This window comes from Lonchura striata, chromosome 3 (genome assembly GCF_050655825.1).
Source record: "Lonchura striata isolate lonStrDom1 chromosome 3, ASM5065582v1, whole genome shotgun sequence".
NCBI lineage: Eukaryota > Metazoa > Chordata > Aves > Passeriformes > Estrildidae > Lonchura > Lonchura striata.
In genome coordinates, this window is record NC_140705.1 from 66,519,588 (window position 1) to 66,535,569 (window position 15,982).

At 45.9% G+C, this 15,982-nt stretch overlaps 1 protein-coding gene across 1 annotated transcript; it reads right to left on the bottom strand.

Moving 5' to 3' along the window:
* Window positions 1-61: 61 nt before the first annotated feature.
* Window positions 62-15,793, bottom strand: ZC3H12D (zinc finger CCCH-type containing 12D). The gene is made up of 6 exons (XM_085575388.1): window positions 13,274-15,793; window positions 8,979-9,418; window positions 6,253-6,392; window positions 5,008-5,242; window positions 4,261-4,367; window positions 62-3,588 (listed from the first exon to the last, which is right to left on the bottom strand). Exons 2-6 carry the CDS (start codon window positions 9,347-9,349, stop codon window positions 2,624-2,626), a joined length of 1,818 nt encoding a protein of 605 aa, XP_085431514.1. The 5' UTR covers window positions 9,350-9,418; window positions 13,274-15,793; the 3' UTR covers window positions 62-2,623.
* Window positions 15,794-15,982: the final 189 nt, after the last annotated feature.

Below are 15,982 nucleotides of genomic sequence, written 5' to 3' on the forward strand. Positions count from 1 at the left end.
CAACAAAATCCCCATGAGAAAAAACCCTCTGGTGAGCACAAGAGCCAAGAGAAATCAAGTTCTGTTTAGCACCAAAGTCTGATTTATTTTCTCAGACACTCTCAGCAGAGTGCACATTCTATGTATTTTACAAAAAGATTCCTCAGTAAATATGACAGAAATTAAAAGGGAAAAAAAAAGTTAAAAACATTGAGAGAGTTTTGAACAACCACCAAATTCCTGTGCATCCTCAAAGGAAAGGGAGAAAAGTTCATGCACATCTCCAGCAAGCCGAGGACACCATATAAAGGCAGTGTGCCAATTTTCCTATGGATTTTTAAATGCTTTGTGTATTGAAACATGTAACCTGCATGCCAGACATGAAAATTAATGTTGGCATGTACAGTTACATCCTGCTCCATTGCTGTGTGTGTGTTTTCTGGCTGCTGCCATTTGGGACTCACTTTGTTTGAGTGAGTGGAAGGTATTTTTCCACTCAGCATCACACTTCGTCTCCAGTATTTTTTGAGGCATATCACAGAGAATTTTTTTCCATAGTTTTGTTGTAAGACAACTTCTAATCCTTATGTAATATGTTGTGGATAAATTTATAAGCCATTCCAGCAATCCATAGGACTTATGGAAAAAAACTGTCGTGTTCTGTGAGCGTAAGTCATATCTCCAAAATCCAAATTGCTGTTTTTTGGAGCCAACCACAGGGGCATAAGAAACTGAACAGATACAGTATACTTTGTTTCTGCAGATTCTTCGAACACCATCACCAAAAAAAGGAAAAAAAATGGTGGTGGTTTCCAGAGGGAAACAGGTCCAACTGTCACCACTTTCAAAAAATTCATCATGCGATAATGTCACTAAGGGTAAATTACTGCCACCTTGTGCAAGCAACAGAATTCCAATTTCTCATTGAGGACCATGCTTAATTCCTTCCTGGAACTAACAACATTGCACTTCAGAGAAATGAGATACTGCAGGGTCAAAGAGCTTGAAAATCCCACCTGAATGTTGAAGCATCTGTTCTAAGAGGACTACAGGAAAAAAACAATCGAAACCAAAAACTGTACAAAATAACAACAAAAATCCCACCACCTAAGTAAAATCCAGAAAATAAAGAAGACATTATTGAGAACAAAGTGTTATAGATAAACATTTTATAATATGTTAAAACATTTTTAAAACATGTCATACTGACATACTTAAACTTTGGTATAATGCCAAAAAAACCCTTCAGGATCAACGTTACTATTTGAATTATAACCTGAAGCATTTGGTGGAATAATGCAAAGATTAGCAGCTTTACAGCTTACCGAAAATCAAACATGTCCTAACAGAACATAGTTTACTGTATAATTGCATTATGGGGCCACATTTGGTAATTAAGAGGTAAGTCAACAATAGATTTCTTGTTCCATACAGGAGACACTTTTGAGCTTTTTTTCCCCCCTCTTTTTCCTCTTCTCAATCTGGAGTTCTGGATTTTTTTTAATTACCAGCCCTGACCCCTCAGTCCACACCAGGACTTACACTGAAGATTACTTCCCTGATTTTATTTATGCTGTGTGCATCTCTTTTCTGAGAAATGTACCTGTGTCCTCCTTCAGGTGCTCTGGTGCACCTCCAGCCCCTCTGCTAGGGGTTCTGTGTGCTCCCAGCATTGCTTTAGAAGCAGGAGATGTAGCTCTGAAAGCTCACTGACAGTGGATTGGGCTTGAATCAGGCAATGACAGGAATCCAAAACTGCCTTCTAGCAGAGAACAAGGCCCTGTGCTAGGGGAAGAGGCCAAATGACAGTGACAGGCCATGGGAGAGCCCTTCACTGGGGACTGGGGAGCACGGTTGTTTTACAGAAGCTGAACCATAGGTTAGAACTCTAAAAACACATCTAGTGTTTCAGGGTGTTAATGAAAATTGTGCCATCCTTGGTCCAGGCACCAGTGAGGTTCAAATGCCAACAGCCCAATAACCCTGAGCCCTCCTGCTCTCTTTCAGGGGAGGTGGAATGCAATCCCACTGCCATGGATGACAGCCTTTGCCTTGATTTGATGCTTGTACTTGTATTCCTGGAGCAGCTGTAATCCTCGCCATAGCAAAAACACTTAGTTAAGCCTCAGAATAGCATCTTCTTGGCTCTGGGACTTGTGATTATTTGGAATGGTTTGCTCTGGAGGTTTCACAGGTTTCTGTGTCTTTGAATCATTAAAGTCCAACAGGCAATATCATAGAATCACAGGTTTGAGTCAGGAGGAACCCAAAAGATCATGCAGTTCCAAAACCCCTGCTGCCATGCATGGGCAGGGACATCTTTTACTACACCAGATTGCTCAGAGCCCCACCCAACCTGGCCTTAAACACTTCCAGGGATGGGGCATCCACAACTTCTCTGAGCAACCTGTTCTAGTGTCTCACCACCCACACAATTAAGAATTTCATCCTAAAATGTAATCTAAATCTACCCCGTCTCAGTTTGAAGCCAATCCCCTGTGTACTATCATTATAGTTCCTGATTAAGTGTCCCTCTCTGGCTTCCTTGTAGGCTCTCTTCAGATACTGGAAGGTTTCTATGAGGTCTCCATGCAACTTCTATGAGGTCTCCAGGCTGAACAGCCCCAACTTCCCGAGCCTGTCTTCATAGGGGCGGTGCTCCAGTCCCCTTATCCTGGATCCTGGGGTACAAAGTCATGACCTGGCTCATCCCGCTGTAAGGATAAGGGGAGCACAGCTCCCTGTGGATGTTCATTTGCTGGGCAGGGCTGGGCCAGTAGTCCCTGTAAGAGGCACTGGGGTAGGCGTGGGCTTTCTGGAATAAGGCGGTTCCGATGCTGGGCTCGGAGGGCGCGGGCTGCCCCGGGGCCGGGCCGGGGAAGCAGCGCTGCCGCCGCTGCAGCCGGGGCTCGCTGTGCGGGGGGAGCCCGGCCGGGGACGGGGCTGTGGGCTGCAGCAGAAGGGGCTGCGGCGTCTCCAGGGCCTGTTCGTGCTGAGCACCGCCGGGGAAGGAGCTCCCCCGGCCTGTTCCGGGCACAGCCGGGCGCTGCCGAGCCCAGCCGTGCCGCGGGCACGTCCCGCCGTGCGCCCGCGGGAGCCCCGTCCGCGGGAAGGGACAGCCGGGACAGCCGCTGCGCTCCAAGCCCCGGCGCTGATGGAGCGAGAGCAGTTCGTGCCTGAGGCCAGAGCAGCGCTGAGGGCCGGCCGTGACCCCCCTGTCCCCAGAGGCGCACAGGGACCAGCTGCAGCCGTAGGTGTCCTCGCTGATGGACACCGCTGACATCTTCTCCAGGAGCGGCTCCGGCTGCGGCAAGCGCTGGTCCAGCCGCAGGTCGGAGCCGGGACTGCTGGCCCAGGCACGGAAGGAGTGCTCAGGGCAGCTCCCCGGGGCCCTGCCTGGGCAGCAGCAAGGCCCAGAGCAGCCTCTGGCTTCCCGCAGAGTTCCTGTGCAGGCATCGCACGGGGAGCACTGGCGCCTCTCCTCCTCTTTCCCCAGCGCAAACGGGACCTTTGTTTTGGCCCTGAGCTCATCAGCAACTGAAAGCTGAGCGTGACGTTGTTTCTCTGGGTGGTAAAATTTGCATTTATTGCCATAGGTGCATTTTTTACCTGAAAGGATAAAAACAAATCAGACAGGAAGTTGTCGCTAGCACCGACATCAATTAATGCACACATCGCTTCTCCCGAGCACTGGGTGGACACAGAAAAGAGGAAGTACTGTTTTCAAACTCAGTACTGTTGACTCCAGATTTAAATATTGCTGATATAAATAGCAGGGTGAAGCAGCAGCGAAAGGAAGTCTTCGCTATTTTGGAAGTGTCTGATATTCATGTTTCAGTTCCTGCACTCGGTGGGCTGGGAGGCTTGCTGCTACAAAAGGTTGCTTTAAAAAATGGCATAATGATTGACCTCTGAGAAACCTGCACATTGCTAGGGGGGCTGGTGGGAGGGGAGAGAAGGAAGGTGTTTGGATGGCCATTCCCTAGTGCTGCAGCTAAATCCACTCCACCAAGTGAGAAGTGTGTGTGGGCAGGACAGCCAGCACAGCCACAGCGCCCGTGGGTGCTGTGTGCAGGCAAGGGTGGAGGGGCCCAAAAAACATCTGCTGCCTTTGCTGAGGCTGAAGCCACTCAAGCAGAAGGGGAAAAGCATCACACCTTTGAGCAACCCCAAGCCAAGTGCCTGCCACACGGAGCAGGACAGCACATGGCAGCGGCCCCTAGCCGAGGGAGAGCACTGCTGGGAAGCAGGGGGCAGTTCACAGCATGGGGAGAAACCCACCATAAGGACAAGGCTGCCATTTTTTTTCAGGAAACACTGGCTTTTTGCTGAGGAAGTTAGTCAAGGTGGGTCCATGCCGGCCTAATGGATCATCGGGAGGCATAAACCTGGAAAAGTAAAAGAAGCCATGGATGTAAGCACATGTCTGTGCACACTGGATGTCTCAGGGAAGTGCATTTCCCCTGGACAGCTCAGCTATTAGGAAACTCAGGAGAGAAGAGTATGAACACAGGAGCACTCAGCTCAGCCTCACGGGCTTGGTGCAAGTGCCAGAATGAAAACCTTCTCTCAGCAGGGATGGTGAAGGGCCAGAGAGACCAGATTCTTGTCTCTTTTAGCAAGCTACAACTGCAGAAACACAGGGAAAAGTCCTATTTTCTCATGTAGAGAAATTAAAAATACTGCCAGCCAGCCTCCTCTCATGGATTTAATTCTGCTTCTTACAGGAAATAGAAATTAAAAGATACCAGCCCTCGGTTCAACATCGCAGCTTGGATTGGAAAGAAGCAAAGCTGGTCACTAATGCTGCCATTCAAGTAGTAAAGTTCATAGAAGAGTGGCACGGAAGGTTTTAAGACCAAAGCTGAGGGAGTAGGACAATCAAGAAACGAGACAAGAAAAGCTGCAGTAAATTCCTTTCATAAAAAGGCTCACGTGTTCTGCAACTGATGGGAGGTACTCTGATGCTGGAGGTGACTTGGCCCATAACATTTAAATTCTAGGCTCTGTAACACTGTCATCTCTTACCTGTTGCTGACAAAAGAGTACATGAGTAGTCGCTGCTCAATGAACCATTTCCACTCGGGGTTTTCATTTTGGAGATCCCGGTAGTGGTCATTGGACACAATGACTCCGTCTTTCTCATAAGCAACTTTCACTATGTAGCGATCGTCGTAGCAAACCACCCGCTTGCCTTTCACCTTCCGGGAGGGTGTGTAGACCAGGATGGATTGCTTTTCCAGCTCCTCAAGGATGTGCTGATCTGGCGGGGGAATTGGCAGATGAGGGAAGCAAAAATAAAAGAGACACAAATTAATTAATTATAACCATGTCACAAATGTCTGCTAGAAACCTAGAGGAATCTAAAGGTATTTCAGCACTTTAGGAAAGGCATGGTGCAATTTTCAGATGCAGTGATATTTGGTGGTTATTTGGCAACTTGAAAATTAGGTCTTTTACAAAGAGGTTTTACCTAACCAGTAATTTTTTTTTTTTTTTACTAAAAAAACCCATTACCCTTTTTTGATTTTTAAGTCTTATCTGTAAAAGAATGCCTTGAATTCTACACCAGAGTCTGATACTAAATCCCTGCAGTGCCCTTTTTGCCCTGCTAGATGCCAGAAGGCTCACAACCAGCCCTGATGTAAGCTTTGCATGGAGATAAAACGTGTGTGATAAAATCCATAAATAAACTTCTTTTGCTGCTGTTGAGGACACTCTGACCTCTTGCCATTCCTTCTCTGCAGGTAGACAGATCCACCTCATCTGCAGACACCAAGCTTCTGGCACAAACCTGGCTGATTTCCAGACAAAGTATTTCCCGACAAACTGAGTCTCACTTCTCTCCACAGACTTCTGCTGATGCATTTTCTTCTCCTGGAAGGGGAACCCATGCACCCTCTGTGTTGGGCAGCAGGCTGACAGAAAATAGTCATGCAGTAATGAACATCACTGTCTCCTGGCAGTCCTCAAAGGCTCCACAGACTCATTGCAAGCTGACAAAATCCTTTAACTCAGCTTGGCAGCACCTTGTGCTTGTTGAGCAGAAGGTTTAAAGCAGTGTAACAAAGCCTTGTAAGCAGTTTTAGCTGCTAGCCAGGAGCACTGAATGGGGCAATGAATTAATGACTCATTTAAGTGAGGGAAGCGTGATACACAACTTGCACTGTGCTTGTCTTTACAGGAAAAAAACCTGTACTGGGTTCTTCACACCCCCTATGTCTCCAAACTGCACCTAATGGCTGCCAAATTACAGCCAGGATGGTGACCTACCTGCAATGGGGCTGTCTTGTCGAGGGGGTTCCTTTCTCCAGAGTGGGACAAAAACCTTGATGTAAGTGTGCCCCCTCTCTCGAAACCAATCCACTGCCAGCTGGATCCCCCAGCAGGAGAACACCTCCTTGTTTCCATGACTATAAAGAAAGAGAGAGGATGATGAGGCAAAGCTTTCATGAAGCTCAGAGCTCTCTTTAACTGAGCCAGTAATCAAAAGGCAAAATAAACAGCTTTTGTGTCATTCACCAGTTTCCAAGAAAACAACCAGCAGGGTGTCCTGATCGGACAGACCCAAACACCTCCTCCAGCAGGCCAAAGATTTATCTGAAACAGTTTGGATACTTAAAAACAAAGGTATCCTGTCCCCCATTTATGTGACCCAAGCCTAATCCTTCCATCTGTATCTGGATGGACTTAAGTTCTAAAGTACCAAGAAGATGTTAGGCCTTGTCAAACCCTTCATGTGCCTTGTCTGAAAAACGTTTGAGGGGTGAGAGTTTCTTTCTGCACAAGCAGAAACCCATGAGGCTCCTGTGAGAAACAAAATGTGGGAATTTTCTTCTGTGGTAACAGGGCCATTAGAGATTTTAATGGCTGAAGTGGCTGCAGGTGTGATCACAGTGCACTCCACTGGTGATCTTTTTTGGAAACATGAGACAAAGTATAGGGGAAGAAAAACTGTAAGAGGCAGGATAGGAAATAACAGAGAACCAAAAAAGGGACAAGACATGATGGAGATGGCCACAGGTGCCTCAGGCCCAATTTTATCCTGCTCTAGTTGATGGATATTTTCTTCATTGCACAGAGGTACAAAGCCCCAAGACAAGTGTTCTAGAAGTGCCAGCAAGGGGGATTCTGAAGAATTCAATATGCAGCATAAGACAGAAAATAACCTCAAGGGAAACAATCCTTCTAAATGTTCCACCTTCCCTCAAAGTTCCTGCTGCTTGGCATTCACTTATCTAAACTTTGACTACAGTGCAGTGTATGTGTCAAGGAAGGTAGTTTGTTAACTACCCCTGCACAGGGAAACCAAATAAACTGCACCCAAAGTCCTAAGTGGATAAATGCCTTCACAATATCTACAGAATGCTCATCCTTGTACTTTGACCTTTCTGCATAATAAAGCCAATCTCACTCAGACAGTCACAAACAAGAAAAATTAAATAAGGATACTGAAAGCACTGACCAGGCCTACCCCATTAGCCAAAGCAAATGCCATTCAGCACCACTTAGAAAGGCATCCAGGAGAGGAAAGCAGCTGTGCCCTTTCAGTACCTACTGAAATGACGAGATCAATGGTCTCCTCCACCATCCACAGGCTCATTACCAAGACAGAGGTCGAGATGTCTGAAAAGAGCTGTAAAACCTTTGCCTTTCTGAAACTTAAATCTGCTGTGCCTGGAGAGCTGAGAACAGAGCCCATGGCCCACCATGGGTAACACTGACCCCGGCACAATGCAGGGTGGGCGATCAGCTCAGCCACACTGCCCGAGTGGGTGCTCAGTTTTTTTGCAGAGACAAGAAAGACACCCTGAGGAGGGGCTTGGGTGAAGAGGCAAAGCAGGGCAGGAGATCCTAACACCTGGCTACCAAGCTCATGGCCCAGACAAGGCCAAATAATTTTGCCCTGTTGTGTATTTCCCACTCCTAGTGAGCTGCCGTGAGCAGGGAACAACTTGGTTTTTTCTGGGATTTCTCCCTTCACCCACAAGATGGCATAATTTGCTTGGTCTCCGGTTGCTCTGGATGTGCTTGGCCACTTTTCTCTCCAGCCAGAGGGGATATGGTCTCATCTCATCTCAAAGGATGGCTAACACAAGGAGGAAGCCTTCCTTTGCCCCCCTCAGCCTGCAGGGATGAGCTTGGCCCTGCTGAATGGACAGGGAAGTTACTGGAGAAAACAGATGGATAGCCAGTGAATCCTGGACTCTTGGCTCCGTACTGCTTGGATAAACAGAGGCCAACTCACTGCCATCTTGGACATCCCATCCACAGGGATGGGCCAGGCTCCCCATCTGTAAGAGCGTTTTCACAGTGCCAGGGCATTGCTCAGGAAATGTAATTGGCCAGCACGGGTTGATGCGACATTTCCCAGAAACAGAATGACTAAGGAGGAAATGAATCTATTCAATACAAGTCAACAATCAATTCCCTGATATTTACCTAAAATGGAAGCCAAATAGAAAACCAACTAAAATTATATAAACCAGGAAATGTTCCTAGCTTGCATAATTTTTGTTGATTTTTGACTTTCATTTACTTTTCGAGTTTACTTGCACGACAAAGCAGTAAAACGGTGGTATTGTTAGAAACCACAGTCACCCGACTGACTATTTCCCCTCTCCTTAGATTGGTTGGGTGGTCTGTCTATCTGTTCACCAGATTTTCCCTGGAAACATCTCAGGTTTGGAAATCTTAGGTGCCTATTTGGAAATGGGGGGTAGTTTACTGGTGAGCTCCAAGGGAGAGACACTGCCATAAACAGTGGACAGAGGTTGCCTTATAGAGGGGCAGAATGCAGAGTGAGCCAATAATTGCATGTGATGTGCATATTCATGGGCACCACGACAGCAAAAGCCAAAGAACAGGAATAAGCAATTATTCATACATCAAATGCATCAATGCCCCTCTCACCTGAAGGAAAAACTCACTTCAAGCCATCAGTTTTAAAAGTCAAAAGCTTCAGAGGAAGAGAGAAGCCTTCAAGAAACGGAGCTTACCTCATTGCAACGTTGCTGCCATCGATCACAATGGGCCTCAAGGAGTCGGAAGAATCACTTTCCTCTTCTCCCAGCCACTTCAGCCCCGGGGTGGTGCTACACGATCCACGGGCAACCAGCTTTAGCTGGGAAGGCTGAGCCTGGTTCTCCAGAGCCTGAGGTTTGCTCCCCAACCGAATCAGCTCTTTCAGCACATCATCCTCCAGGGCCTCTTGGCCCAGGTTCTCCAGCACTTTGCAGATGTCCTGCTTACCATAGCCCAACTTGCAGAAGAAATCCATCTTGCTCTGGTGCACTTCCACCCCTGCTGCAGAAACTTTTCTGGAGTGTGGTGGTGGTTCTTTGCTAGAAATTGAACTGGCCAGTGCCATTTTAGCAGGCTTTTATGTTCCTTTAAACCTGATGATCCTGTCTTCCCAGCTGTGTTGAACAGGCATCAGCTTCAGGGAGGGAAAAATCAGCAACAACAAAACAAAAGCATTAAGGAAGAAGATGCAATCATCTAAATTCTTTGCCTAGTGCACAGCAGGGACCAGATTAGCTGTCTTCTCTCTGAGGACACTGTCCAGTCTTCTCTCAGCATTCTGGTCCGCTCTCAATTATAAAAGCACCAGAGTGTCCCATGCAATGTTCGTCACTCTCCAAACATTATGTCAGACAGGTGTCACTTTACTTGGTGAGCTGTGTCAGGGTGTCTGTACGCAGACAGGCTGCATGCGTGAGTTGGTTCTGCAGACTTATCTCACAGGAAATGACACAAAGGGGATTTTCAATTTGCTGTGTGGTTTCTCAGCCTGAGATAAATATGTCAAGCTTTACTGGACAGGCTCAGATGCCATAGCAACTTAAGATGTATAGCAAATTTCATCCAGTGATTTAAGGAAACATATTGTTTGCAAAGTATCTGGAAACAGATTTTTTTTATAGTTTTCTCTTTCCTACTATGTATCTGTCTGTGTGTACACAGACATAATTTCTGAAATTATGTCACTCATCAGTTCTAATGATGCCTGGCTACTCTTTTCCCGTTACTTGCTATTTCAGTGAGGACTTTTTATTTTCAGAGAAGAAGCTTATTTTTTTTGAAAGCCGTCAGGACAGTGCCTTGAAGCAGGTGATCCAGAAAGCGGTTTCAATTTCACTTATGTTTATTGTCAAGGTAATTCAGAAATGAGTGTGCAAAAGTAGCAAAAAGCTACTTCATATTCTCCAGAACTGCACCACATAGATTTCTGGTCTACCCAGTGAATGAAGGGGATGGGCAGCACAGTCAGGGATACCCAGAGCTGCCCAAGCCCAACAAGCGTGACATGGGAGAACACACACAGTGGGTGAGCACTCATCTGTCAAGCCAAACACCTTCAGTCACTGTTAGCTTGCTTGCACTGAAGCATCTCTTGCCACATCACTGCAGTTATTGATGCTACCTGGTTGAAAGCTGTGGCTGGCTCTTCTACCCACACGAGGGATGTAAGGGATGTCTTCCCTTTGCTGACTGTGGTCAGATGCAGAACTAACTGGCCAAACAAACCCCTCTGTGCCCAGAGCCAGAATATTCCACCACCAGCTCCCCTTCCCAGCCCGCCAGACAATCTCTGCCCAGCAGTGGGCCACTCCAGGAGCCAGAAGCTGAAACCATATGGAAGAAGGCATGGAGGTACTGGAAACAAGCAGCTGGGAGAGGATTCAGAGTGAAGCTCCTCCCCAAGGCATAAGAGCCCTCTCAGGCTCTGGGGAAGAATTCCGCGCTGGGTTCAGTTAATTTAAAACTGATTAGTTCAGCAGGAAAACATGATAATTATAACCTCATCTCCTGAAACTTTGATCTTTGCTTTTCTATGTAGCTTTATACATTTCAAGTATTCTCTGGGAGAAATCTGGCACTCAGATAAAAATTACAAACAGCATCAATAAAATAATACATACTTGAAGTCATAACTGTAAGGGGAAAACAGTTACCATGTGTATTTTTCCATCTAAACTAAAGCATTGCTTATTTAAGTCAGTGACTGTTTTCCTCACAGAGCACTCTGTAACCATTTTTATACCTAATCCTTGTTTTTAATTCATTGACAAAAGATGAAAATGAAAATGCTTTTTCGTTATTGAAATGTTTTCTCATCTTTGAAACAGCTACTGTCTGAGCTGAAATACACTGATGTAACCAAATAAAGCAGAAGCAGTCACTTCTGGGCTAGCACCACAGTAAAACCTGCATCTATGTATGCAAGTAGTGGCTCCAAGCACCCGAAGTGTACTACTTGACCTTTTTTAAATGCTGAGATTTTTAAAAATAAATTACTGTTAATCAAAACTTTTCTTAGTATGTCTTCAGGTTGAAAATAAAATATCTACCACATATTTTAACTGCCATTACTTTTGTTTTCAAACCTGTACTTCTGTCTACTTTGATGCTTTTTCTTATTTTTCTTTCCCCCCCTCCTTTTACTATCAGAACAATTTCCTCTGTTAGCATCACATTTTGTTGCATGGATGTTTGTCCTGGATTTCACCTGAAATTAGGTTCAGTTCAATTCTTTAGAATTTTACCAGCTGCAGAGGGGACAGAAGCCACATCCACCTTGCAGCCTCCAGCACCCATGAGCAGGTGCTGGATGAAAGTTGTTCACCACAACACTTTCCTAGCTCCATCCCAGGCAGCAAGCCCGTGGTCCATGTCTGCACATTCTGCTGCTTTTTGCAAGACTTGGTCCCTGCGTGCAAGCAGTGAATCCCTTTGGCCTGGTAAGCATGGGAAGCACTGAACTGAGCATGGGATGGGATGGCTGCCTGGGGTTGATGTGATGCAGCAGCAGCCATCACCAGCAATGTGGTAATTCTGCAAAGTTAACCACTGGATTTCTGCTGCATGTGGCCAAACACCATAAATGGGTGATACAGTCACTGCAGGGTTTTCACCACAGTGAGAATAATCTGGAAAAACTGAGATGGAAGCCTTGGTCACAGAAAACACTGAGGTCACCCATCTCAAGGGGGAATTAAAATGCAATAAAAGCCCTGGCTTACACATTAATAAACATTCAGGAGTGTGCCCAAGTCCAGCAGGTCAGCAGGCTGCTTATAACCAGCACAAAAAACATGGCAAGAGGAGAAATTGTGTATCACAGAGTCCAGCTTCTGCTATCACAAACAGGCTATGAAATCCCGTTTATAAACTTTATGACCTTCATTTGCAAACTGCTTAGATTTCCTCCTGCCACTTTCCTTCCCTTCATCTCAGCTGATCCCACTGGAATCTGGTTTTGTTTTCTCTCCACTGAAAGCCAAAGTCTTCTGATTTTATAGAATAATTTATCCACAGATAATAGTGTGCCCATCCTATGTTCTATCTTAAAAAGCACTCTCTCCGTGTTGTTGTGACTCCTCTTACAGACAGACACACACACACACACACACACACACACACACACACACACACACACACACAGAAGAAATGGCTTCAGTCAGATTTCCAAAATTCTATTTCAATATTAACATTTTAGAAGGTTAATGTTTCAATGAGAACTTTTGACAAAAAAATATCAAAAAACCTCTTATGGTTTTCTGCCTTTGGCATATTTCGACAGATTTTTCAGATTAGAAAATTATAATTGACAACACTTTTCCAGAGAAGTGGTGGCAACTACTACACCTTGAATGACTTTAAAGAATAATTTTTCCTTCCACCAGGTGTTTGCTTCTCTTCCGACCAGTCAGAGCAGCCCCTCCAGCAGCCCCAGGCCACAGAACCACAAGGAGAAATTTGACTCACAGGGAATTAGGGCTCTTCAAAGCCCCCTCGGAGGCCTGTTCTGCCCAAGCAGAGGCAGAGGGGACACAACCCCAGGGCTGGCATTGGTCAAGGCAGAGCAGGGTAAGTTCTTCTCTGAAGTTCATGTGCATGCCAAGCAGCACAAGGAGCACAGCTACAGCTCCCTGCCACCGCAGAGTTGCTCCTCACACCTCAGGGCTGGATCACTTCACCCCTCTTCCTCCTTCACCCCTGGCAATAACACTGCAAACCACCTAAGACTGACAGCCCATTTGAGCCCTGCCATGTGGTGGGGCTGCTCTACCTTTAGAAAACTAAGAATTCTTATTTTCACAAATGGAAGATGCACATAACTCTTCATAAACTCTTCACAGCAACACCAGACATTTGTTGTCTTGATGACTAAGAAAAGATTTGCCTTTTTCTTCCCCACCTTCCCTGCTCCATTTGCTAAAAATAATAAAGCCAAACTCCCCAGGGAGTGAGCTGTGCCCACAGGTAGCCCCTCTTGCTCTGTACCTACCTGGCAGCTGTTCTCTCTGTGGCCCAGCAGCGCTGTCCCACCATCCCCCAGCCAGAAGCTGGATTCAGAGCAGTACCAGGCTCACAAGGAAGTCACCAGCTTGTATTTAGAGGTAGGGCTGATGTCAACTGAGGCAAGCAAGTGCAGTGGGCAGAACTCATTTTATAGGAAGGTTTTACTTCCTCATTTGGCAGGCCATGGTCTCGTATAACCATAGGCTGATAAACTTTCACTTCATATTTAAAAAGGAAAAAAAATAAAAGAGGTTCCCGACACACGTCTGTTCTGAATCACAGGCAAAAATTAGTCAAACTCACTCCAGCAGGGATGCAGAACACTGGGCAATGAGAACATAGCACATGAATTCTGGGTCAAGTGAAATGTTTTCCACCAGGGCTGCTGTACCAAGTTAACACAGACTCATTCCCATGCATCCAGCAAATTCCTGACCTCCGGGGAAATGTGGGAAAAGTACTTTTTAAATCAACATTTTGCTTAGCACCTGATACTGCAAAGCCTCATTCAAACACTTCCCTGTCTGAAGGAACCTGCTCTGGGACACTACAATGAACCATCAAAATGTTACACCACAATGAAACATCAAAATCCAAACAACCCCCTCTAGCCTGCTGGTGCCTCAATTGGAAAGACTGCTTCAGAGATGCTCAACCTGTCCACAGCAAAGTCTGACAGGCACTTCATGGAATCCTGAGGTTTCCCTCTGCTTTTTCCTTAGCTCACTGCAAAGAAATACATCCCAAATCCAATTTTAGGCAGCAGGAAGGGTTGGAGACTAAGAGGAGTCAACCTCTGGGACCTTTTGGATGCTTCAGACATCTCTTGCATGTGCAGTGCCCTCTGCCCTGAGGGACAACTGGCGTGCTGTGCTGCGGAAGGAGAGAACCTCTGCCACTTGTCACAAGGCAACACACCAGAGCAGGGTTGACCTTTTCCAGTTAGAAATCATACTACCTGCATACTTTGTGGGAGTAAGCAGGGTGGTCAACCCCTTTGTAGTGGTATCCTGTTTAACCCAGAGTGTTTGCTGGTTGCTACAAGCCTCACTTTTTCCAAGTCATGGTTACACCTTTACATCACACCAAGGCTCCTGGAAACTCTTTGGGAACCAGGATGCCTTGCTGCTGTGTAAAGCAGTGCTCAGGCAGGGACAGGATAAAGGGGCAGGACACAGCTTCCTCCATCCTACCTCTGGCACAATGCTTCCTCTAAGCCACAAAGGGCTGGGCAGGTTAAGGCTGCAGAAACAGGGAGGTGTTTGTAGGGTCACAACTAAAGAAATGTGTCAGCTCCCTGCTGCCCAGAACAGCTGTGAGAGCAGAACCTTTGACTCCTCACTCCTTGGACTCAGAATCACAGGATGGAAAAGACCTTTGAGATCAAGTCCAACCAAACATCCCTGGAGAGGAGGGATCTTCTCTGCTCCATTTAAGCTTTCACAATGCCACACATCTCATCACAAGACCACCAAGTAGCAGTACTACTGGAAAGAAAGTTGCTGCATGATTTATAACCCAAGCAAGCAACAGAAGAAAGCACCTACATTGTGTGGTGTTAACCCCTACTCAGTAAAATTGGGGTTTTACTACCTAAATAGGAACAAATCAGAGACTATAAAAAGCCAATTAGATAAAATAAATCTCATTTCTATTGAAGTGACCATGTCCATCTACTGTAAAAAGCCATGAGCAAAAAAGACTTCAACATCACTCAAATCATAGGCAGCCAGGAAGACCTTTAGCCAGTTCCTGAAATGTTTACCTAGGTGATCACCAGCTACCACAGAGAAGACCATGAGAAATAAAGGAGCATATTTAACTTTTCCGATGGCTTCACACCCTTTTGTGAGGGCCTAGACTCATGTTTGAGCACCAAAGACTGTGGTTTCATAGACATTTCCTTTCTCTGCTGTGCTCCATTGTGCTGACAAACATGCTGAGTTTTTCCCAGCACAGATTTATTGCTGCTCAAGGCCACTGTTGTGTTCAAGAAGGAAACAGCTGCAGTAGGAGAAGTTTTCAGAGGGGAAGATCACCCCACTAATGGATGTTTCAGTGCTGAGGACTGAGGATTTACTGGTTTGTGAAACAACTAGACACTCACCAGAAAGAATCACTGCCAACCTCAAAGTCAGGCAGCCTTGCTGCAGCAGCTCCTGGAGGCTACAGAGATGACCAAGCACGACTTTGAAGAAGGCCCCTTGTACAAAAGCACTTTCCTGATGGTGTTAGATCCTGCATGGAAAAACCAATCTCTTGAAACTTGGAACACCTCAGGTGTTTTGGTCTACACACCTCATGAGGTATTTGCTTTGCTAAGGGAAACAGTCACTATTGCATCAGCACAAGAGAAAAGCATCATCACTCTCTTCCTCATCTGAAAAATTCACCTGCTGTGTGCCAAACAAGCACATGGCCATAGCAACACAGTGAAAATTCTTTAGTCCCTAACCAGCAGAACACAGTGAGAATAAAGCAAGTGCTAAATCAAATGTAGGTCTATTGCCAGGAATATTTTTAATAGTTGTGGAACTAATACATTCTCCATCCTAACTCAAGTGAGAGTATTCCCCTACTCCCTTCAGGAAGGCTCAGGTCAGACCCTCAGGCCAAGCTCTCCCAACAGTATAAGCTATGCTCCTGATTTTAATTACAGTTTTTTACTATTAGGGAAAATTTGGATGAATTTCTG